The sequence below is a fragment of the Cololabis saira genome, chromosome 22, assembly GCF_033807715.1.
Source record: "Cololabis saira isolate AMF1-May2022 chromosome 22, fColSai1.1, whole genome shotgun sequence".
Lineage (NCBI taxonomy): Eukaryota > Metazoa > Chordata > Actinopteri > Beloniformes > Belonidae > Cololabis > Cololabis saira.
Genome location: NC_084608.1, coordinates 36765233 through 36790437, shown reverse-complemented (window position 1 = coordinate 36790437; position 25205 = coordinate 36765233). Strand labels below are relative to the sequence as shown.

The 25205-nt window shown below is 40.7% G+C and overlaps 1 protein-coding gene across 1 annotated transcript; it reads left to right on the top strand.

Annotated features, from left to right (window-relative positions):
- Positions 1-1110: 1110 nt before the first annotated feature.
- On the top strand, positions 1111-25193 carry rsu1 (Ras suppressor protein 1). Its single transcript, XM_061713360.1, has 8 exons — positions 1111-1423; positions 2754-2804; positions 5070-5190; positions 9143-9261; positions 10677-10759; positions 15861-15975; positions 16515-16647; positions 24734-25193. Exons 1-8 carry the CDS (start codon positions 1315-1317, stop codon positions 24834-24836), a joined length of 834 nt encoding a protein of 277 aa, XP_061569344.1. The 5' UTR covers positions 1111-1314; the 3' UTR covers positions 24837-25193.
- Positions 25194-25205: the final 12 nt, after the last annotated feature.

The window sequence follows — 25205 nt, the reverse complement described above, 5'->3', positions numbered from 1 at the left end:
AGAGAGAAAAAGTGAGAAAAGCAGAAAAAACTGATTTATTATCCGTAAAAACTGGAAAAAAAGTGAGGAAAGCAGAAAAACAGATTGATAATCGATAAAAACAAAAATAAAAAGTGAGAAAAGCGGAAAAACAGATTGATAATCATTAAAAACAGAAAGAAAAAGTGAGAAAAGCAGAAAAACAGATTGATAATCGATAAAAACAGAAAGAAGGCTCGTCAAACAGAGTGACATCACGGCCGCAGCCAATCAGAACCAAGCATTCCGCGGAGCTCCGCCCCCTGCTGGAGAGGATGGGGTCCAGGACCTGGACCCGGACCGGGTCCCAAGGGGATCCTCCACAACTGATTCTAAATTAATTCCCCTTAAATTACAGATTTATAGATTTTTATTTATCTATTGAGGGCAATAAAAAAAAAAATTATAATAACAATAGAAATATCAATATTTTCCTCTTTTTTAACTTTTCATAACAATAATTAAACAAAAATAAATAAATAATAATAAGAAGAAAGAAAAAAAATAGAATACATACAGGGCTGTCTCAGAAAATTTGAATATTGTGATAAAATTCTTTATTTTCTGTAATGCAATTACAAAATGCAATGCAAAAACACATTCTTTAACGCAGAAACTGCTGTTTCAACAAGATTCCAGCTTCAAACTGTTAAAAGTTCATCCTGGAATCAAGGAATCCAGAAAAATGATCATACAAGGACTGATGGAAACTGATCAACTTTATTGATAATCGATAAAAACAGAAAGAAAAAGTGAGAAAAGAGGAAAAAACAGAATGATAATCGTTAAAACAAAAAGAAACGGTGAGAAAAGCAGAAAAAACATATTGATAATCGATAAAAACAAAAAGAAAAGTGAGAAAAGCAGAAAAACAGATTTATTATCGTTAAAAACAGAAAGAAAAGCGGAAAAACAGATTGATTATCGGTAAAAACAAAGAAAAAGTGAGAAAAGCGGAAAAACAGCGTCACCGCTGATGGGCCGAGGGGGCGTGGCCATGACGAGGGGGCGTGGCCCCGCAGGCCGCGTCACTGCGTGCCCACACATGTCCATATATGGCGGGGCTCCGCCCACTTCCGGTGTCTGGCGCTGGGCGGAAGTGAGTTTGTTTGGAGAAAATCAGCTTTTAAGGAGTTTTTACGGAGTTTTTACGGAGTTTAAACGGAGTTTAGAGCTTCTGTCCCGCAGAAAACACCCAGAACCAGTCCGGATTAACCCGGATTAACCAGAACCAGAACCAGAACCAGCAGAAATACCAGAAATACCAGAACCAGCTCCGTCTGCAGAACCAGCAACATGTCCAAGTCCCTGAAGAAAATCGTGGAGGAAAGTCGAGATAAAAACCTGCTGGAGGTGGATATGAGTGACCGAGGGGTTTCTAACCTGCTGGATGTTCCTGGGCTATGTAAGTTACCCCTAAATATTACTAAATACCCCTAAATACCCCCCCACCTACCCCTATAATAACCCTAATAATTACCCCATAATAAACCCTAACTACCCCATACTAACCTGGAGGTGGATATGAGTGATCGGGGGGTTTCTAACCTGCTGGATGTTCCTGGACTCTGTAAGTTACACTAAAATACCCCATAAATACCCCCAACTACCCCCTAACTACCCCCATAATAACCCCCATAATAACCCTAACCACCACTAACTAACCACTACTAACATGTGGAGGTGGATATGAGTGACCGGGGGGTTTCTAACCTCCTAGATGTTCCAGGGCTATGTAAGTTACTCTGATTACCCCCATAAATACTCCCCTAGTTACCCCCTAATACCCCTATAATAACCCTTATAATAAACCACTAACTACCTCTACTAACCTGGAGGTGGATATGAGTGAGCGAGGGGTTTCTAACCTCCTAGATGTTCCTGGACTCTGTAAGTTACACTAGTTACTCCTGGAGTTACCCCTAACTACCCTTATAATAACCCCTATAATAACCCCTATAATAACCCTAACCACCACTAACTACCTCTACTAACCTGGAGGTGGATATGAGTGACCGAGGGGTTTCTAACCTCCTAGATGTTCCTGGACTCTGTAAGTTACTCTAATTACTCCACAAGCTTACCAGAGACTAACTGAACCTCATTAGAGGCTAACCCGGGGGGTCATGTGTGTTATTGACTACGTTTCCAGCATCAATAACCCTTTAAAACCTGAATATGATCAATAACCCTGAATATGATCAATAACCTGAATATGATCAATAACCAGAATATGATCAATAACCGGTTACACGGCCATGTAAACACCAATAACCCCTTTAATAACCAGAATTTTCTCATATTTTGTTTTTTAAAAACCCCAGTATGAGCCCTGGGTTCCTCCTTTTAAAACTGAATATTTAATCATGTTTAACGGGATTTCCCGTCAGAAGGAACAGGAATCTGTTTCTGTTCTTTCTCCAGGAATCCTGGGGCCTCACGCACAAAAACGTGGCGTACGCCCTTTTCCACGCAAACGTTCAGATGAATCAAGAGTGAAATGACCGTGGAAATGTGCGGTGCCCGACGCCAACTTCAGGGCTGTTACCATGGATACAGGATAACCCTGTTAGCTCAGCATGGAAACACATTCCTAATGTTTCAGGAACCAGAATATTGACCTGAACCGGGTTTGGACTGAATGTAAACTGATGTAAACGTAGTCAGAGACTCCAGAGTCCAGTTCCACCAACATGTGATGATGTTATAATGGTTTTAACTTCCTGTTGTTTCAGTTTCTCTGTCCCACATCACCCAGCTGGTGCTGAGCCACAACAAGCTGACAAGTAAGTTCATCTAGACCTGAACCTGGACCTGAACCTAGACCTGAACCAGAACCCTAGACCCTAGACCTGAACCCAGACCTAGACCAGTTTCTCTGTCCCACATCACCCAGCTGGTGCTGAGCCACAACAAGCTAACAAGTAAGTTCATCTAGACCTAGACCTAGAACTGAACCTGGACCTCCATCTAGACCTAGACCTGGACCTCCATCTAGACCTAGACCTGGACCTCCATCTAGACCTAGACCTGGACCTGAGGATCCAGAGTCAGTTCTGTCCTCTCATGTTCTTCTTTCTGTCCCCTGGTCCTGATTCTGATTCTGATTCTGGTTCTTTTTTCTTTTTTTTTATTACTCAAACTTTATTGATTTTTAGCAGACAAGAATACACACAAAGAACTAGGTCTGCACCCAAATGAAACTTTGTGGCCGAAACCGAAACTGAAACTAATAATAAACACTTGGCCGAATACTGAACAATACCGAACATGGTTCTTCAGCAGTTTCTCATTTATTTTGCCAATTTTTTCACCATTGCATAAATCAAAGACATTAGATTTAGGCTTTTCAAAGAAAATAATCTTTTACAAAATTACAAGGTAGAAAATATTTATTGAACATAAAAAACTGAACATGTTTTAATTTCCAGCATTATGTTGTTTTGGTTCCACCTCCTGGTGAATGTTGGTAAAATTCTTATGTGGTTACTTTTGACTTTTTTCACAATATTTTGACTTTTTTCTCGACATTTCGACTTTTTTCACAAAATTTTGACTTTTTTTCTCGACATTTCAACTTTTTTCTTAACATTTCGACTTTTTTCACAAAATTTTGACTTTTTTCACAAAATTTTGACTTTTTTTCTTAACATTTCGACTTTTTTTTCACAAAATTTCGACTTTTTTCACAAAATTTTGACTTTTTTTCTTAACATTTCGACTTTTTTTCACAAAATTTCGACTTTTTTCACAAAACTCTGACTTTTTCCACCAAATTTTGACATTTTTCTTAACATTTCGACGTTTTTCACCATTGCATAAATCAAATACATTTGATTTAGGCTTTTCAAAGAAAAAAATCTTTTACAAAATTACAAGGTAGAAAATATTTATTGAACATAAAAAACTGAACATGTTTTAATTTCCAGCATTATGTTGTTTTGGTTCCACCTCCTGGTGAATGTTGGTAAAATTCTTATGTGGTTACTTTTTGGTTGGCCAACGATTTATGTTTGTGGTGCAACCGTTACGGAGCGGCCAGTCTATTTCCTTATTTTACAACAACGTTATTAATTGTTCAGTTTTTTCCCTCTTATTCCACCGAACACCCAAAGTGTTTTTTTGACATTTTCGGCCGAACAATTTCAGTTACTGAACAATCGGTGCATCATTATAAAGAACATTGTCAGTGTCAGTGATAAACACATTTACCTGAAACATCATCCATGCTGCTCCGGTTCCATTCAGACTCTAGTGGTGTCAACGTTGTTGATATAAGGCCTTTTATGACGTCCATTTGTCACATTTGGTGTTAAATTGAGCTGGAGTCTCAGTAAATGTGAGTTTCTCCATAAATAAAGGTTTACTACTACATATTGAATATCTCCTCTATAACGTCCAGCCAGTTCCTCAGAGTGGGAGTTTCCTCTTTCACTTCCTGGTTACTGCCTTTATTCCTGCAGGATTTTAACCAGATATCTGTCTTCAAATATCTATATAAATATAACATCTTCACTGGTGAAAACAGATACAGAACCTTACAGGACATTGGTAGTTCATACCCCAGTATAGTCTCATTTCTATCCTTCCATTCCAGTACTTTCTTATTCTCACACATTCCCAGAAAATTCTTTCTGATTCTGATTCTCTGCAGAATCAGAATCAGAATTCTCTGCAATGTGCAATTATGTAAATAACATCTGCAAATATCCATCTGTTATTCTTTTTATATACTAGTATTTCTTATTACTATTTTTATTCTCCTTCTTCTTATTATTATTATTGTATATACTGTTTATAGTGTTCTTTTATTATTATTGTGTGATATTGATGCCTCTTGTTTTTGCACTGTCCCCTTTGCTGATGTAATCTGGAAATGTCCCCTCTGTGGGAATATTAAAAGATTTCTTATCTTATCTTATCTTCTGTCCTCTGGTTCTGATTCTGGTTCTGATCCTGATTCTGATTCTGATTCTGGTTCTGGTTCTGATCCTGATTCTGATTCTGGTTCTGATTGTGACTGTGATTGTGGTTCTGTCCTGATTCTCCAGCGGTTCCTCCCAACGTGTCTGAGCTGAAGAACCTGGAGGTTCTGAACTTGTTCAACAACCAGATTGAGGAGCTGCCGACCCAGATCAGCAGCCTGCAGAAACTGAAACATCTCAACCTGGGGTAAGTGGACCAGAACCTGGACCTGGTCCTGGACCAGAACCTGGACCTGGACCTGGACCTGGACCGGTCCTGTAGGGCAGGGGTTCCCAAGCTTTTTTGTGCAAAGGACCAGCAGAAATAACAAAAATGATGATTGATCATAAATAGATCAATCATAAACAAAAAGCTCAGGGACCGGTTGACAATTCATGTAAATTGAAATAAACATCTTAGAAAAAAACCAAAGCATTTTAAAATGCAGTCTATCATTGTTTTACTAACTTTACAATGGTTTCAGGTGCATATATCTATATTATATTTATCCACCAACAGGTGGCGACAAACAGTCATTTATGAAAATAACAGCCTATTTCCATGGCCAGATGCTTCAAAATGAGACATTTTGGCCTTTTTATTGCTAAAGACATTAATATTATTTCAATAAGCAACTCACCCGGTGTTACAGACTATAATTTATAAAAGTAAATGTAGAGATCACGCTTTGCAAATTTAGTAAAATCTAAAACCAAACCACACAACAATATACTTGTCCAGACCAACAAGAACAGAACAGTTTGAATGTGATCATAAACTGATTATTGATTAATGGTATATTGATACAGTTCCTCTTGTACACAAGACTTGTCAGCTGTTATTCCTGAGGTTTCATTAAAAATATGCAATTATGCATCCAAAACAAACGCAAAGTTCAAAACCAGGATACAAAACAAAACTAAAAATAGAAGCACTTTAGCAATACGAATGACCAACTTACTGAAACTAGTGTCAGTGAGACAGAGACAGAGAGACATCATACCAGGATGATAGGAGACAGAGAGAGAAACAGAGACAGAGCGTTCGTTCATGCGTGCATTTTTGCGTGCCTGCTTTTTTTCGTGAGCAAAACGCACGCACGCAAAAACGCATGCACGAAAAAACTCACGCTCGCAAGCAAAACGCACGCAAGCAAAAACGCACGCACGAAAAAACGCACGCACGCACGAAAAAACGCACGCTCGCAAGCAAAACGCACGCAAAAACGCACGCACACACCAAAAAAATGCACGCACGCACGAAAAAACGCACGCACACACGAAAAAACACACGTACGCTCGAAAAAACGCACGCACGAAAAAACGCACGCACACACCAAAAAACGCACGCACGCACGAAAAAACGCACGCTCGTACGAAAAAACTCACGCTCGCAAGCAAAACGCTCGCAAGCAAAACGCACGCAAGCAAAAACGCACGCACACACCAAAAAACGCACGCAAGCAAAAACGCACGCACGCAAAAACGCACGCACACACCAAAAAACGCACGCACGAAAAAACGCACGCACGCACGAAAAAACGCACGCACACACCAAAAAACGCACGCTCGTACGAAAAAACTCACGCTCGCAAGCAAAACGCACGCAAAAACGCACGCACACACCAAAAAAATGCACGCACGCACGAAAAAACGCACGCACACACGAAAAAACACACGCACGCTCGAAAAAACGCACGCACGAAAAAACGCACGCACACACCAAAAAACGCACGCACGCACGAAAAAACGCACGCTCGTACGAAAAAACGCACGCACACACCAAAAAACGCACGCTCGTACTAAAAAACTCACGCTCGCAAGCAAAACGCACGCACGCAAAAACGCACGCACGCACGAAAAAACGCACGCACACACCAAAAAACGCACGCTCGTACGAAAAAACTCACGCTCGCAAGCAAAACGCACGCACGCAAAAACGCACGCAAAAACGCACGCACGCACGAAAAAACGCACGCACACACCAAAAAACGCACGCACGAAAAAACGCACGCACGCACGAAAAAACGCACGCACACACCAAAAAACGCATGCACGCACCAAAAAACGCACGCACCAAAAAACGCACGCACACACCAAAAAACGCACGCACGAAAAAACGCACGCACACACCAAAAAACGCACGCACACACCAAAAAACGCACGCAAGCAAAAACGCACGCACGCACACACCAAAAAACGCACGCACGAAAAAACGCACGCACACACCAAAAAACACACGCTCGTACGAAAAAACTCACGCTCGCAAGCAAAACGCACGCACGCACGAAAAAACGCACGCACACACCAAAAAACGCACGCACGCACGAAAAAACGCACGCTCGTACGAAAAAACGCACGCACACACCAAAAAACGCACGCTCGTACGAAAAAACTCACGCTCGCAAGCAAAACGCACGCACGCAAAAACGCACGCACGCACGAAAAAACGCACGCACACACCAAAAAACGCACGCTCGTACGAAAAAACTCACGCTCGCAAGCAAAACGCACGCACGCAAAAACGCACGCAAAAACGCACGCACGCACGAAAAAACGCACGCACACACCAAAAAACGCACGCACGAAAAAACGCACGCACGCACGAAAAAACGCACGCACACACCAAAAAACGCATGCACGCACCAAAAAACGCACGCACCAAAAAACGCACGCACACACCAAAAAACGCACGCACGAAAAAACGCACGCACACACCAAAAAACGCACGCACACACCAAAAAACGCACGCAAGCAAAAACGCACGCACGCACACACCAAAAAACGCACGCACGAAAAAACGCACGCACACACCAAAAAACACACGCTCGTACGAAAAAACTCACGCTCGCAAGCAAAACGCACGCACGCACGAAAAAACGCACGCACACACCAAAAAACGCACGCTCGTACGAAAAAACTCACGCTCGCAAGCAAAACGCACGCAAGAACGCACGCACACACCAAAAAAATGCACGCACGCACGAAAAAACGCACGCACACACGAAAAAACACACGCACGCTCGAAAAAACGCACGCACGAAAAAACGCACGCACACACCAAAAAACGCACGCACGCACGAAAAAACGCACGCTCGTACGAAAAAACGCACGCACACACCAAAAAACGCACGCTCGTACGAAAAAACTCACGCTCGCAAGCAAAACGCACGCACGCAAAAACGCACGCACGCACGAAAAAACGCACGCACACACCAAAAAACGCACGCTCGTACGAAAAAACTCACGCTCGCAAGCAAAACGCACGCACGCAAAAACGCACGCAAAAACGCACGCACGCACGAAAAAACGCACGCACACACCAAAAAACGCACGCACGAAAAAACGCACGCACGCACGAAAAAACGCACGCACACACCAAAAAACGCATGCACGCACCAAAAAACGCACGCACCAAAAAACGCACGCACACACCAAAAAACGCACGCACGAAAAAACGCACGCACACACCAAAAAACGCACGCACACACCAAAAAACGCACGCAAGCAAAAACGCACGCACGCACACACCAAAAAACGCACGCACGAAAAAACGCACGCACACACCAAAAAACACACGCTCGTACGAAAAAACTCACGCTCGCAAGCAAAACGCACGCACGCAAAAACGCACGCAAAAACGCACGCAAAAACGCACGCAAAAACGCACGCAAAAACGCACGCAAAAACGCACGCAAAAACGCACGCACACACCAAAAAACGCACGCACGAAAAAACGCACGCACGCACCAAAAAACGCACGCACACACCAAAAAACGCACGCACGCACCAAAAAACGCACGCACCAAAAAACGCACGCACCAAAAAACGCACGCACACACCAAAAAACGCACGCACGAAAAAACGCACGCACACACCAAAAAACGCACGCACACACCAAAAAACGCACGCACGAAAAAACGCACGCACACACCAAAAAACGCACGCACGAAAAAACGCACGCACACACCAAAAAACGCACGCACGCACCAAAAAACGCACGCACACACCAAAAAACGCACGCACACACCAAAAAACGCATGCACACACCAAAAAACGCACGCACACACCTCTAGACCGGTCCAGGTCCTGGACCTGATCTCTGGTGGTTCCTAGAGGTTTAGTGTTGTTGTTAACGTGTGTTTTCTGTGTTTCTGCAGCATGAACCGGCTCAGTTCTCTCCCCCGAGGGTTCGGTTCTCTCCCGGCCCTGGAGGTTCTGGATCTGACCTACAACAACCTGAACCACCAGTCCCTGCCCGGGAACTTCTTCTACCTCAGTGAGTTCTAGTACCTTTACCCTAGTACCTGTACCTGAGAACCTTTACCTGAGAACCTTTACCTGAGAACCTTTACCTGAGAGAGTTAAACTACCACTAACCTACCAGGAACTTCTTCTAAACTGTCAATTTCAACTAAAAGTTGAAATTTAGAGAAAAAAGTTGAAATTTTGAGAAAAAAGTTGAAATTTTGAGAAAATAGTCGAAATTTTGAGAAAAAAGTTGAGAAAAAGTTGAAATTTTAAGAAAAAAGTCAAAATTTTGAGAAAAAGTCGAAATTTTGAGAACAAAGTCGAGAAAAAGTCAAAATTTTGAGAAAAAAGTCAAAATTTTGAGAAAAAAGTTGAACTAACCTACCAGGAACTTCTACCTGAGAGAACTAACACTAACCTACCAGGAACTATTACCTGAGAGAACTAACACTAACCTACCAGGAACTACTTCTAAACTGTCGAGAAAAAGTTGAAATTTTGAGAAAAAAGTCGAGAAAAAGTTGAAATTTTGAGAAAAAATTGAAATTTTGAGGAAAAAGTCGAAATTTTGAGAAAAAAGTAAAAATTTTGACAAAAAAGTTTTAGAAAAAGTTGAAATTTTGAGAAAAAAGTCAAAATTTTGAGAAAAAATTTGAGAAAAAGTCAAAATTTTGAGAAAAAAGTTGAGAAAAAGTTGAAATTTTGAGAAAAAATTGAAATTTTGAGGAAAAAGTCGAAATTTTGAGAAAAAAGTAAAAATTTTGACAAAAAAGTTTTAGAAAAAGTTGAAATTTTGAGAAAAAAGTTGAAATTTTGAGAAAAAATTTGAGAAAAAGTCAAAATATTGAGAAAAAAGCAGAGAAAAAGTGTTGTCGTGACTCCGTCGTCGTGACTCTGTCGTGAACCTTCGTTCTTCTCCGTCACTCCATTTCTCTGCGGTGCTAAACCCCCAGAGAGCTAGCTGATACTTTGTTTAGTTCCAGCTTTTCCGGTCACAGTGAATCAAAGAGATAAGAGATAACTATTGTGCAAAAAACTAAACAAAAGAAATCACACATGAAGAAAAGAGCTGGAAGTGCACGACTGCTTCAGGAACCAGAAATGTGTTGCTACCAAGAACCAATCACAGCTCTCGCTCTGCGTTGGGTCGTAGTTCCATGTTTTAGGAGGTGCTAGCATGCTAACGCCGTAGATGTTTCTCTACAGATGTTCCAGATGTTTCCTGATTCTGTTCTGCTTCTGTTCCACAGCGACCCTCAGAGCTCTGTATCTGTATTACAGTTTCACTGCAGATGTTCCAGATGTTCCAGATGTTTCCTGGTTCTGATTCTGTTCTGGTTCTGTTCCACAGCCACTCTCAGAGCTCTGTATCTGTATTACTGTATCACTCCAGATGTTCCAGATGTTTCCTGGTTCTGATTCTGTTCTGGTTCTGTTCCACAGCGACTCTCAGAGCTCTGTACTTGAGCGATAACGACTTTGAGCTTCTTCCTGCCGACACCGGGAAACTCAGCAAGCTGCAGATTGTAAGTACCGGCCCAGGTCTACTGGGTCTACCGGGTCTACCGGGTCTGGGGGGGGACGGAAGTCGGACCAAAGTCTGACTGTAGTCTGACTGTAGTCGGTGTGAACGAGCTCCTCAGGAAGAGTTCAGCGTATCTGGGATTCAGAACCTCTAAAACATTTCACCAGGAACCAGAACAGTAGATGTTTCCAGATGTTCTCCAGATGTTTTATGTTTCTGCTGCTGATGTTTTACCGTGTGAAGATATTTATACCTGATTTTACACTCTGCTGGAACCGACATGTTCCTTCTGGAAGATTCCAGGTTTATTTATTTAGATTCCAGGTTTATTTATGTATTTAGATTCCAGGTTTATTTATGTATTTAGATTCCAGGTTAATTTATTTATTTATTTATTTATTTATTTATTTATTTATTTATTTATTTATTTACTTATTTATTTATTTAGATTCCAGGTTTATTTATGTATTTAGATTCCAGGTTAATTTATTTATTTATTTATTTATTTATTTATTTATTTATTTATTTATTTACTTATTTATGTATTTAGATTCCAGGTTAATTTATTTATTTATTTATTTATTTATTTATTTATTTATTTATTTATTTATTTATTTACTTATTTATTTATTTATTTATTTATTTATTTACTTATTTATTTATTTAGATTCCAGGTTTATTTATTTATTTAGATTCCAGGTTTATTTATTTATTTATTTATTTATTTATTTATTTATTTATTTATTTATTTATTTATTTACTTACTTACTTACTTATTTATTTGTTTATTTATTTATTTGTTTATTTATTTAGATTCCAGGTTTATTTATTTATTTATTTATTCATTTATTTATTTATTTATTTAGATTCCAGGTTTATTCAGATGAACTCAGACCGGGAGACAGATGTTTAGGTGCAGTAATGTTTATTCCGCTTTATAATCAATTTCTGTTTCTGCATAAACCGATACTGAGCAGTTAATCAATTAAAATAAAAACATTTCATGTTCTTTTAGTATATTGAAAACGTTCAGTATACTGTATAAATGTATCTATTTAAGTTCTGACACTTGCTGGTGCATCATGGGTAATGGTGATGGAAGCAGTGCATCATGGGTAATGATGATGTAAGGTTAAAAAAAAAAAAAAAAAAAAAAAAAAGGGTTAATGATGATGTCATGTGTACCGGTGCATCATGGGTAATGGTGTTTTTCAGCTCAGTCTCCGGGACAACGATCTGATCTGGATAGAACCGGTTCATCATGGGTTAGGGTCCCCAATGCAATGATAGTTATGGGTGGGGACTTAAATATTGCCTTAGATGGTCTTCGTGATAGGTGGCCTCCACGAACCAACAATTACATGGCCTCCAATCTAATACAGTTCATGCATAAATTTAACTTAATAGATATATGGAGGGAAAAAAATCCGGATGTGAGTTCATTTACATGGAGCAATAAAGCACATACTAGCTTATCGCGCATAGACTTTTGGTTGGTATCTGATTGTTTTGATAGCAATGCTATTAATGTCAATATCCTCACGACTCCATTAACAGATCATAAAGCAATCTCAATACAAATACTTTTAAATCCTAACACTCAGCGTAGAGGTGCGTACTGGAAACTGAACAGCTCTTTCTTAAAACATGATGCAGTGATTAAAACAATCCAATCTTTAATTAATAATTTTTGGCTTAAATCTTTATCAGAAAAAAAATTCAGCTGTAATTGGGAACTTTTTAAATTCGAATTGTCCAAATATTTGAGAACGTATGGGAGTTCGTTAACCAAAGCTAAAAAAGCTGAAGAAGAAAATATAATTTCAGAAATAACTTCAATATCACAAAAAGCTCCTGATAACTTATCAGAAAATGATTTACAACAATTGATGCTTCTTCAAAATAAACTGGATGATATTTACAAATTGAAAGCTGATGATCTTTGTTAGAAGTAGGAGAAGATGGATGGAGGAGGGGGAGCAGAACACTGCATATTTTTTTCAGCTTGAAAAACGTAATGCTAAACATAACACGATACAAAAACTAAATATCAATGGAGTCATTACAGACGACCCTCGGAAAATAGCAAATTACTGTTCAGACTTTTATACCAAATTATATGAATCGAAATATGACGAGGAATCTGCAGGTAGTTTTTTGAGATCTCTTACAGAAACTAAATCAATTGACCTTGATCTAAAAGTTTTATGTGACAAGCCCATATCATTACAGGAAATTATTTCAGCTATAGAACACCTTAAACTTAATAAATCTCCAGGTACTGATGGTATCACCTCAGAATTCTATAAAGCTTTCTCTAAACAGCTTGCACCCTTCCTCCTTGGTGTCTTCTCAGAATGTATCAATAATGAATCTCTTCCTCCCACCCTAACCCAGGGCCTCATAACTTTAATCCCCAAACCAAAAAAAGATGTACTTCTTATTGACAATTGGCGTCCAATCTGCTTACTAAATAATGATTACAAAATATTTGCATTGACATTTTCCAAAAGAATAAAAACAGCCTTAGATTTCATAATCGATGAAACGCAATCATGAAAAACAGACATATCTCCAACAATATTAGATTAGTTTATATATATATATATATATATATATATATATATATATATATATATATATATATATATATATATATATATATATATATATATATATATATATATATAAATAATATATTAGATTAGTTGTGGATTTAATTGACTACTCGGATTTGTTCCCTGATGAAAGTTTTATTCTTTTTGTAGATTTCTACAAGGCCTTCGACACAATAGAACATAGATTCATTTATCACGCCCTGGAAAAGTTTGGTTTTGGGTCATATTTTAGCAGTGCTATCAGAACAATGTACACTAATGGAAACTGTTCAATCAAGTTGCATACCGGTACTTCTCCTCGTTTCTTTCTTAAACGTGGGGTTCGGCAGGGATGTCCGTTATCTCCGTATCTTTTTTTGCTTTGTACCCAACTACTCACTGACTATATAAAGCTTAGTCCACTAAAAGGAATCTCAATCGCAGACAATGAAGTTATCATCAGCCAGCTGGCTGATGATACGACATTATTTTTAAAAGACCTTTCTCAGATACCTTTGTCTATTGATTTAATTAATACCTTCTCTAATGCCTCCGGTCTTTGCTTGAATATAAAAACATGTGAACTTTTTGCTCTCAAACACTGTGACATCCCTGCCGTATGTAATATACCTGTAAAGGACTGTATTACTTACCTTGGAATTTCAATCACTAAAGATGGGAGGGCCAGATGCAACTTGAACTTTAATTTAATTATTGACAATACACGAAAAAAACTGAACCAGTGTGCAGCGAGACCTAACACTAAGAGGTAGAATTCTACTCACTAAAACTGAGGGAATATCCCGCCTCATATATGCTGCTTTATCCCTTGATGTAAACAAAAAGACCTTAAACAATATTGACAAATTACTTTTTAATTTTATTTGGAGGAACAAAACTCACTATATCAAAAAATCAGTAATAATGAACTCATATGATAAGGGTGGCCTTAACTTTTTAGACTTTTCTACTTTGAATAACACTTTCAAAATTAATTGGCTTAAACAATTTTTAAAAAATCCACTTTCAATTTGGAACTTTATACCAAATCTTATTTTTTCTAGATTGGGGGGCCTAAATTTCCTTTTATTTTGTAACTATAACATCGAAAAACTCCCTACAAAATTATCTGACTTTCATAAACAGAAGCTTCTCTCATGGTCATTAATTTATAAACATAATTTTTCTCCACATAGATACTACTTATGGAACAATAAAGACATTATATACAGAAACAAATCCATGTTTTACCCTCATTGGTTTTCTAATAACATTATTTTGGTTGGTCAACTGTTTAATTCCAATGGCTTACTCTTGACATATCCAGAATTTTTTTTGAAATTCAATATTATTGTCCCCGTTAAGGAATTTAATCTAATTATAAACGCAATCCCTACTGGAGTTGTTATGTTATTTAAAAGTACGATGGGACAGAACTTAAATTTAAATTTGTCTTTTGATCCAGCTAAACTGGAAATTGGTGAGATTTGTTTCTCCTCAAGACGTAATAATAATCGTCATTTACGTGCATTGTTTCAGAAGGATGTTGTATCAATTCCTTATGTGGTTTCTTATTGGAATAACCTTGTTAACTATCTTGATTGGAAAAAGATTTGGTCATTACCTGCAAAATACTTAATTACAAATAAAATGAAAGAAGTATCTTTTAAAATAATTCACAGAGTCTACCCTTGTAAAATATTTCTCAAACGCTTCAAAAAAGACATAGACATGTCTGTTGTTTCTGTGAAGGATCCCCTGAAGATGTTTTTCATTTATTTTGGAGTTGCTCTTTCACTACAACATTATGGGTCCATATCTGTAATTTGATTAGTGTTTGTGTTGATCCACATTTCTCCCTTTGCTTTGAACACGTATTGTTTGGCTTCATTGACTATCCCTCTGTAAAAAAAAAACAATTTTATATTATTAATCTTATTATACTTTTGACAAAATGGTTTATCCATAAATCCCGGTATACTAATCAAAAGCCTCTCTTTTGTATTTTTGAAAATGAGGTCAAACAATACATTAGAACCATTAGTCTCTCCACCAATCAAAGGCCATCAAGACCTTAAGTTTATGTGCTCTTTTCAATATATTTTTGTAGTTCATTGTTTCATTGTGTCCTGATTTTCCGCCGATGAATGTATGTCTCCCCCTGGCGGTTGTATTGTGCTGTTTGCATCTTGTCTTTCAATAAAAAAAAAAAAAAAAAAAAAAAAAAAAAAATCATGGGTTAGGGTTAATGGTGATGTCATGCTGGTGCATCATGGGTAATGGTGATGGAACTGGTGCATCATGGGTAATGGTGATGGAACTGGTGCATCATGGGTAATGATGATGGAACTGGTGCATCATGGGTAATGGTGATGGAACTGGTGCATCATGGGTAATGATGATGGAACTGGTGCATCATGGGTAATGGTGATGGAACTGGTGCATCATGGGTAATGATGATGGAACTGGTGCATCATGGGTAACGGTGATGTCATGTCTCTCCAGCTCAGTCTCCGGGACAACGATCTGATCTCGATGCCTAAAGAGATCGGAGATCTGGCTCAACTGAAGGAGCTGCACATCCAGGGGAACCGGCTCACGGTGCTGCCGCCTGAGCTGGGTAAATATACCTGTACCTGTACACACCTGGATACACCTGGATACACCTGGATATGCCTACACACACCTGCACTGCCCCCCACCTGTCTCTCCATGTAACCCTAAACCTCCCCCCCCCACAGGTAACCTGGACCTGACCGGGCCCAAGCAGGTCTTTACGGCTGAGAATAATCCCTGGGTTAGAGTTAGAGTTAGGGTTAGGTTACCTGTACTGACCCGTACCTGTCCTCTCACCTGTACCTGTCCTCTCACCTGTCCACAGGTAACCTGGACCTGACCGGGCCCAAGCAGGTCTTCAAGGCTGAGAACAATCCCTGGGTTAGAGTTAGAGTTAGAGTTAGGGTTAGGTTACCTGTACTAACCTGTACCTGTACCTGTCCCCCCCCCTCACCTGTACCTGTCCTCTCACCTGTCCACAGGTAACCTGGACCTGACCGGGCCCAAGCAGGTCTTCAAGGCTGAGAATAATCCCTGGGTTAGAGTTAGGGTTAGGTTACCTGTACTGACCTGTACCTGTACCTGTCTCTCACCTGTCTCCAGGTAACCTGGACCTGACCGGGCCCAAGCAGGTCTTCAAGGCTGAGAATAATCCCTGGGTGACTCCGATCGCCGACCAGTTCCAGCTGGGAGTTTCTCACGTCTTTGAATACGTCAGATCAGAAACCTACAAGTAGTAAGTAACAGAACCAGAACCAGAACCTGGACCAGGTCTAGACCTGGACCAGATCTAAACCAGAACCAGATCTAGACCAGGAACCAGAACCAGATCTAAACCAGGACCAGTTCCAGCTGGGAGTTTCTCACGTCTTTGAATATGTCAGATCAGAAACCTACAAGTAGTAAGTACTGACCCGGTTCCTCTGGTCCAGAACCTGGTTCTGGTCTAGAACCGGTTCATGGTATATATATATATATATATATATATATATATATATATATATATATATATATATATATATATATATATATATATATATATATATATATATATTTATAATTATTTTATATTATTATTATATATATTAAATACCCCCCCTTACACACACACACACACACACACACACACACACACACACACAGTAAATAACCCAGAGTAAATGCTATAACTTTTGAATGGTTTCACATAGAGAGTCAGGGGTGGTGTCATCGGACTTAGTTTTGAGTCCTTCACCTTTATTGCTGAAAAATGCAGCAATGTACATAAATGTGCAGCAGCCCCCTGTGGCTCTCCAAATTTCTGCCAGGAAATTTTCTAGTTAGTGCCACAGCTGCGCCAAGTGGCACGCTGGCACACAAGTTCCAGCTGGGAGTTTCCCACGTCTTTGAATACGTCAGATCAGAGACCTACAAGTAGTAAGTACTGACCTGGTTCCTCTAGACCTGAACCTGGTCCTGGACCAGGACCTGGTCCTGGTCTAGACCGGTTCAGAACACGCTTCCGTCAGTCTGCAGGGCAGCTATGGCTACAAACGTAGCAGCTGTAGCTACAAACGTAGCAGCTGTGGCTACAAACGTAGCAGAGCAGCCGTGGCTACAAACGTAGCAGCCGTGGCTACAAACGTAGCAGCCGTGGCTACAGATGTAGCAGCCGTGGCTACAGACGTAGCAGCCGTGGCTACAGACGTAGCAGCCGTGGCTACAAACGTAGCAGCCGTGGCTACAAACGTAGCAGCCGTGGCTACAGACGTAGCAGCCATGGCTACAGACGTAGCAGCCGTGGCTACAGACGTAGCAGCCGTGGCTACAAACGTAGCAGCCGCGGCTACAAACGTAGCAGCCGCGGCTACAAACATAGCAGCCGCGGCTACAAACGTAGCAGCAGCGGCTACAAACGTAGCAGCCGCGGCTACAAACGTAGCAGCCGTGGCTACAAACGTAGCAGCCACGGCTACAAACGTAGCAGCCGTGGCTACAAACGTAGCACCCGTGGCTACAAACGTAGCACCCGTGGCTACAAACGTAGCACCCGTGGCTACAAACGTAGCACCCGCGGCTACAAACGTAGCAGCCGCGGCTACAAACGTAGCAGCCGTGGCTACTAACGTAGCAGCTGTGGCTACAAACGTAGCAGCTGTGGCTACAAACGTAGCAGCCGTGGCTACAAACGTAGCAGCCGCGGCTACAAACGTAGCACCCGCGGCTACAAACGTAGCAGCCGCGGCTACAAACGTAGCAGCCGTGGCTACTAACGTAGCAGCTGTGGCTACAAACGTAGCAGCTGTGGCTACAAACGTAGCAGCCGTGGCTACAAACGTAGCAGCCGCGGCTACAAACGTAGCACCCGCGGCTACAAACGTAGCAGCCGCGGCTACAAACGTAGCAGCCGTGGCTACTAACGTAGCAGCTGTGGCTACAAACGTAGCAGCTGTGGCTACAAACGTAGCAGCCGTGGCTACTAACGTAGCAGCTGTGGCTACAAACGTAGCAGCTGTGGCTTGTTATCACAGTGCCACGGCTGCGCCAAGATCCATCTATTGTTATCCTGCGCGTTTATTTTTCATTTTCCAGACAGATTTCGGTTCGCTACTCATCCTACAGATTTCGGAAGACCCAGGCAAATCATATATCAAAACGTGTGTCTCGAGCGGGAATAGTGTGCTATGACTTTTGGTGTTGAAATTCACCTTTTTCCCAAAGTTATTCCCCCAAAAAACGACCAAAAAAACCCCATTCAAAGCGGATGGGGAAAATGTAAAAAAAAAAAGCCAAAATTTGCCTTTTTTCTGAGTCACCTACCTTTCCCATACCTGCACTTCGAAATGTCATTCAAACTTCAAAACGGAGGAAAACGTCTCTTCTCTCCAAAACATCAAACAGTTTTTTCCTAAAATGTACACTATTCAAGATATGAGCACTCAAGCGAGGACTGGAAATCAATTTTAGTCAAATCTAGAGTGCGGATGTCGGTTGCTAGAGTGCGAGAAACAGTGAAAAAATAACTTGATTTTTTTATTTATAAGTCGAGCTCACGGCCAAACTGTAAAAGGTAGACAAATACTTTTTGGTCAGAATGTAGACATAGGTGTTGGGATTCATAAAATGTAAATGTAAATGTAAAACATATATATATATATATATATATATATATATATATATATACATATACATATACATATACATAAAATACCCCCCCTTATATACACACACACACACACACACACACACACACACACTCACACAGTAAATAACCCAGAGTAAATGCTATAACTTTTGAATGGTTTCACATAGAGAGTCAGGGGTGGTGTCATCGGACTTAGTTTTGAGTCCTTCACCTTTATTGCTGAAAAATGCAGCAATGTACATAAACGGGCAGCAGCCCCCTGTGGCTCTCCAAATTTCTGCCAGGAAATTTTCTAGTTAGTGCCACGGCTGCGCCAAGTGGCACGCCTCCTCGATAGCTATGCAATGGAGGAGTATTGTGTGCGTTTCATCTCATTATTATTCATTTTCCGGACAAACTTCGGCGCGTAACTAGTCCCGCAGCTTTGAGAAAACGCGAAAAGTAAAAACGTAGAAATGTGCGCCTTAAGCGGGAATCGTGTGCTATGACTTTTATTAGTGATTGGTGCGCACGTTTTGGCGCAACGTGCAAAAACATGCGCTTTTAGCGCCATCCGGAACGCATTGGGAGAACTTTGGGGCCTCACCACTCGCACACCGTTACTCAAAAAATTCTGAACCGATCTAGAAAGTTGTAGGCCCTGAATTTAACTACAGTCCTGTGGATTTTCAGAGCGATGGCACAAATAGTTTTCGCACGAAGTGCAAAAACATTTCCAGATTTTCAAACTAATGGGGAGATTTTCCCATGTAAGTGAATGGAGCAGAATGTCACACTGTGGGTGGAAGGAGGTTCGAAAAAACCCCAGATTCACCTTTTTTCTGAGTCACGTATCTTCCTCATACTTGGACGTAGAAATGTCATTCAAACTTCAAAACGGAGGAAAACTTCTCTTCTCTCTCCAAACCTGAAATAGTTTTTTCCTAAGATGTACACTTTTCAAGATATTAGCACTCAAGCGAGGTCTGGAAATCACTTTTTTGTCAAATCTAGAGTGTAGTTCTAATTTTTTAGAGTGGGAGAGACAGTCAAAAAATGACTTTAATTTTTATTTTTAACTCGAGCTCACGGCCAAACCGTCAAAGCTAGAAAGATAATTTTTGGTCAGAATGTAGACATAGATGTTGGGATTCATAAAATGTGACTTTGACTTTGTATGCACAAAATTTAAATGAGGAGGGCTAAAGCTGCACGAATTCCTGCCCCCATTCACTGCAATGTAATCAAAAGTTTTTTTCAAAAAAATCGCACTTTGTTTTCGAACTGCCGTTACTAACACATTTTAAGGAATATCTGAATAAAATTAAGATTGGCAGAAACTGCCGGGTTCTGTGTCTCTCACGATGTTTTTGTTTTTCTGGTAGGAGCTACGGTTTTCTCACAAATTCATAACTCAAGAGTTATTTGAGAACTTGTCACAAGGCAAGGGGTTTTTTCACAGCGACATAGAGAGTCATGGGTGGTGTCATTGGACTCTGTATTGAGTCCTTGACCTTCATTGTTGCAAATTAGCCCCGCAATCATCCGGCAGTAGTCCCGTGGCATTTCAAAATGTCCTGAAATTTTCTAGTTATTATTATTAGACCAGTTCAGCAGCAGAACCGGGTCCCCGAGGATTTAAAGAGACAGTCCATGTTTCCAGGTCCAGCAGGTTCTGGAGGTGATGAAGAGCCGAGACCCGGCTGTCAACATGTTAGCATGTTAGCTCTGCCTCAACTTCACACACACACACACACACACACACACACACACACACACACACACACACATATACACACACACACACACACACACACACACACACACACACACACACACACACACACACACACACACACACACACACACACACATATATATATAAATACGCAAACACACCCCCAGCTGGTCTGAGGATCCGTCTTCAGGTCCTGCAGGACTTCAGTTCTGAATCCTGATTCCACCTGAAACTGTTCTGGGACCAGAAACCAAAACCAGGTCCCTGTTTGCAGCTGGATCTGGTCCCATCAGGACCCTAGACCTCCTCAGATCTTCAGGTTCCACCCCTGATGGACAGACCAGGTCACTGGACCTGTGTAGGTCAGAGCTTCAGGACCTGATCCAGACCTGATCCAGACCTGATCCAGACCTGATCCAGACCTGACCCCCCCCTAGACCACCAGGACCTGGATCCAGACCTGACCCCCCCCTCTGGCTCCAGGTTCCTCCAGTTTCATCTGGACTGGATGAGCAGCAGCTCCTGGTCCTGCTGGTCTGGATAAAAGTGGATAATTAGTCCTGGAGGAATAACGGACTAACAGACCGTCATCAGGTTCTTCTTCTCTGCTTTAATTAGCTGCAGCAGCAGCTCGTCACCCCCCCCCCAACCCCCACCTAAAAACAACCCGTTATGTTAGGATCGTTATGTTCATCTGCAGATAAAACTGTAAGAGGAAAGGAAAAACCAGAGTGGAGGTGGGAACTCGCTAACCGTCCGGTCTGACAGGACTGAGAGTCATGTGACTCAGACATCAGAATATCCTGCACTGAAGGAGCAGCAGTTCCAGGTATTGATCAGCTGCTGCTTCTCCGTATTGATCAGTGATCAGCCCCCCCCAACCCTCATCAATAACCCTGGAGATCCTGATTCTGCTGCTTCAGCTGGTTCTGATGATGTCATCAGCTGCTCGTTAGGGATGATTGATGGATTCCTGCCAAGGACAAGATCAATCAATACGCTGATGATGGATGGTTCTCTGTGAAGGATCTGGACGTTCTCCAGGACCCCATTAGTGTCCAGATCTGGTGCAGACCTGGTCCAGATCTGGTGCAGACCTGGTCCAGACCCCCCTTTGGTGGTCCAGTCCACCTTGAACTAGGGCTGGGTGATATGGACAAAAGTCATATCTGGATATTTTCTAGCTGAATGTTGATACTCGATATATATCCATATTTTTTCTGTGACATGATTGGGGTTTCCCCCAAAGCATTATAGCATAGCATTTCTGTTAGCTTCTCTGTTAGCATCTCTGTTAGCATCTCTGTTAGCATCTCCGTTAGCATCTCTGTTAGCATCTCTGTTAGCATCTCTGTTAGCATCTCCGTTAGCATCTATGTTAGCATATCTGTTAGCATATGTTAGCTTCTCTGTTAGCATCTCTGTTAGCATCTCCGTTAGCATCTCCGTTAGCATCTCTGTTAGCTTCTCTGTTAGCTTCTCCATTAGCATCTCTGTTAGCTTCTCTGTTAGCATCTCTGCTAGCTTCTCTGTTAGCATCTCTGTTAGCTTCTCTGTTAGCATCTCTGTTAGCATCTCTGTTAGCATCTCTGTTAGCTTCTCTGTTAGCTTCTCTGTTAGCTTCTCTGTTAGCTTCTCTGTTAGCATCTCTGTTAGCATCTCTGTTAGCTTCTCTGTTAGCATCTCTGTTAGCATCTCTGCTAGCTTCTCTGTTAGCATCTCTGCTAGCATCACTGTTAGCTTCATTTCTTAAAAAAACAGTCAGTTTTAATACAAAGCCTCGTGCCAAATGTCACACAGGTTCCTTTATTAACAGAGGTCTGCACAATATCAACATGTATAAAACACATGAAATAAAAATAAACTGCTGCATATATAGAATAAAAATGCTTCTTGAATAAAATAAAACAAATATCCCTTTCCTGCATAACAATTTAATTAAAATACACTGTAATTAATACAATGTAGACAGTAACAGGCAGACTTTTCACTGAGGTTGACAGTTGTGCAAATAACAAAACATTTGTGACAATCTCAAATAAAACATTCAAGTCAATTTGTCACAAAATAAGCTATATCAAAATCATAAAAAAAAGCTATATCGATATAAACGATATTGTCTTGTACCATATCGCGTTTGAAATATATCGATATATATTAAAATCTCGATATATCGCCCAGCCCTAGGCTGACGGACGATCCGACACCCTGGACTGGTTTAAATCACATCTCTCTGGCCGAAACTCAGCAGGTTCAACTGAAACCATTTACATCTCCTCTGGTGTCCCCCAGGGATCAGTGCTCGGACCTTTTCATCATCCACCTCCTCCCCCTCGGCAATAATTTCCCTAAATATAACATCCATTTTCATTGCTATGCGGACGACACACCAGGCTCTACCTGTCCACCAAACCCTCCTCCCTCTCCGATGGCCTACAGGAAATACTTCCTGCTTCTCCTACAATTTTCTCAAACTTAACGGTGACAAAACTGAGCTCCTTTTCACTATCATTTCAGTCCCACATTAATAATGTCCCTCGCTCAGCCGACTTCCGTCTACGGAATATCCGTCCGTCCCGTCCTCCCACCCACCAGTTCTGCTGTCCCGGTCCACACTCTGGTCCCACCCGTCTGGATTATTTTAATTCCCTGCTTTTTGGTTTATCTTACAAATCCGTAAACTGTAACTTGTTAAAAACTCTGCCGCCAGAATCATTTCCAGAACCCCGTCCTCCAGTCATCTGTCCTGCAGCAGCTCCATTAACTTAACAATGACTTCTTTAACATTAACAATCAAATACCACATCACTTTTAACATTTTTCTTCTCACCTTCAAAGCTCCTGCTGAGCTCCTTCATATTATTATTATATTCTAAATCTAAAGAGCGAAATTCACAACATTCAACTGTTAGACTCTGTCATCACCTTCAGATCCCGACTTAAAACTCCTCAGACATGCAGAATAATAATAATAATAATAATAATAATAATAATAATCCTGGGACTGGAACGACCTCACTATTGCACTTTACAGTTGTTTTATGGATTGTTCTTTGCTATGTTTTTAATTGATTGATTGTTTTTATTGTCCTTTGTACGGCGACCTTGAGTGTCCTGAGAGGCGCCTTTAAATAAAATGTATTATTAGTTATATTTGAGAAAAGTTTGTTCCCGTAAACTTGTTCTTGTTCAAAAACAAATTCCTGAATCTGCAGCTTTAGTTGATTTTGTTTTCAAACTGTTTCTTTAATCTTGAAATAGTCTGGTGACCAGTGTGCGAAATACCCATCCATATTCGCACAATAAACCAATACAACCAGCCTACTATAGCCTATGACAAATACACGCACACTTTTAACCATTTTACATGCATGTTGTTTTACTAACAGGAGGCAAAATTGTGCATTACGATGCAGAATGTTATTTACAAATTAAATCTGATAATTAAAATAAATAAAAGACATTAATTGGCACCACACTGGTGCACTTAATGAATAAATACCAGACAAGACACCGGCACACGACCAGTTTATTGCAGAAACGAACAAACAAATAAAATAGGCTAATGTATTTTTTTAGATAAATAAAAAAAATACAATGAAAATGAATTCTGCATTCAAATAACAGTAATAACAACAAATGCCACTATCAGAGACGTGTAATCAGTGCACTTAAACAGATCCTCAGCCTGCACAATGATGACTGATTATTTAACCTTATGTAACCATCCAGGAAATTATGTTTTAACAGCTGCAGCTGTGTTAAAACATGTGAACACATTCACAAATCACACTCATAACAGGTCATCACGCAAAATAATAATAACAATAATTTAAAAAACATTAGCTCTCAGGTGGGTTCAGGCCAGATTAAGCAGGCTGGCCTCTTACCTTCAGTTAAAATAGACCAAATGTGCCTTTTCTTTTTTTCTGGTCCTGGTCCTGGTTCTGGTTCTGATTCTCCTCTCTTCTTCTCCTCCAGTCTGTACGGGCGTCACATGCAGGCCAACCCAGAACCTCCCAGCAAGAACAACGACAAGAGCAAGAAGATCAGCCGTAAACCGCTGGCTGCTCGGAACAAGTGAGGACCAGGACCCGGGACCTGGACCAGGACCGGACCGGACCCCCGGGAACCAACCGGTCCTCCAGGAACCAGCCTGGATCCGCTGCATGTGCCTTATATTTATATATATTGCTGTTTTTACCTCCACCTGCAGAGATCACTGTTAACCGTTAACGAGCCGGTCCCCCAGGAACTGGCTGGTTCCTGACTGGGCCGTTAACTAGTCCCCCAGGAACCGGTCGGTTCTTCAGCGGGTTCGTACGATTTTCAAATTCCAGGACTTTTCCAGGTTTTTTCAAACGTCATTTTCAAGCCTGGAAAAGTTTTGAAACATAATTTCAACCCAAAGGTTTTGAAAACGTCATGGAATTAATTTTTCTCACTTCTCACT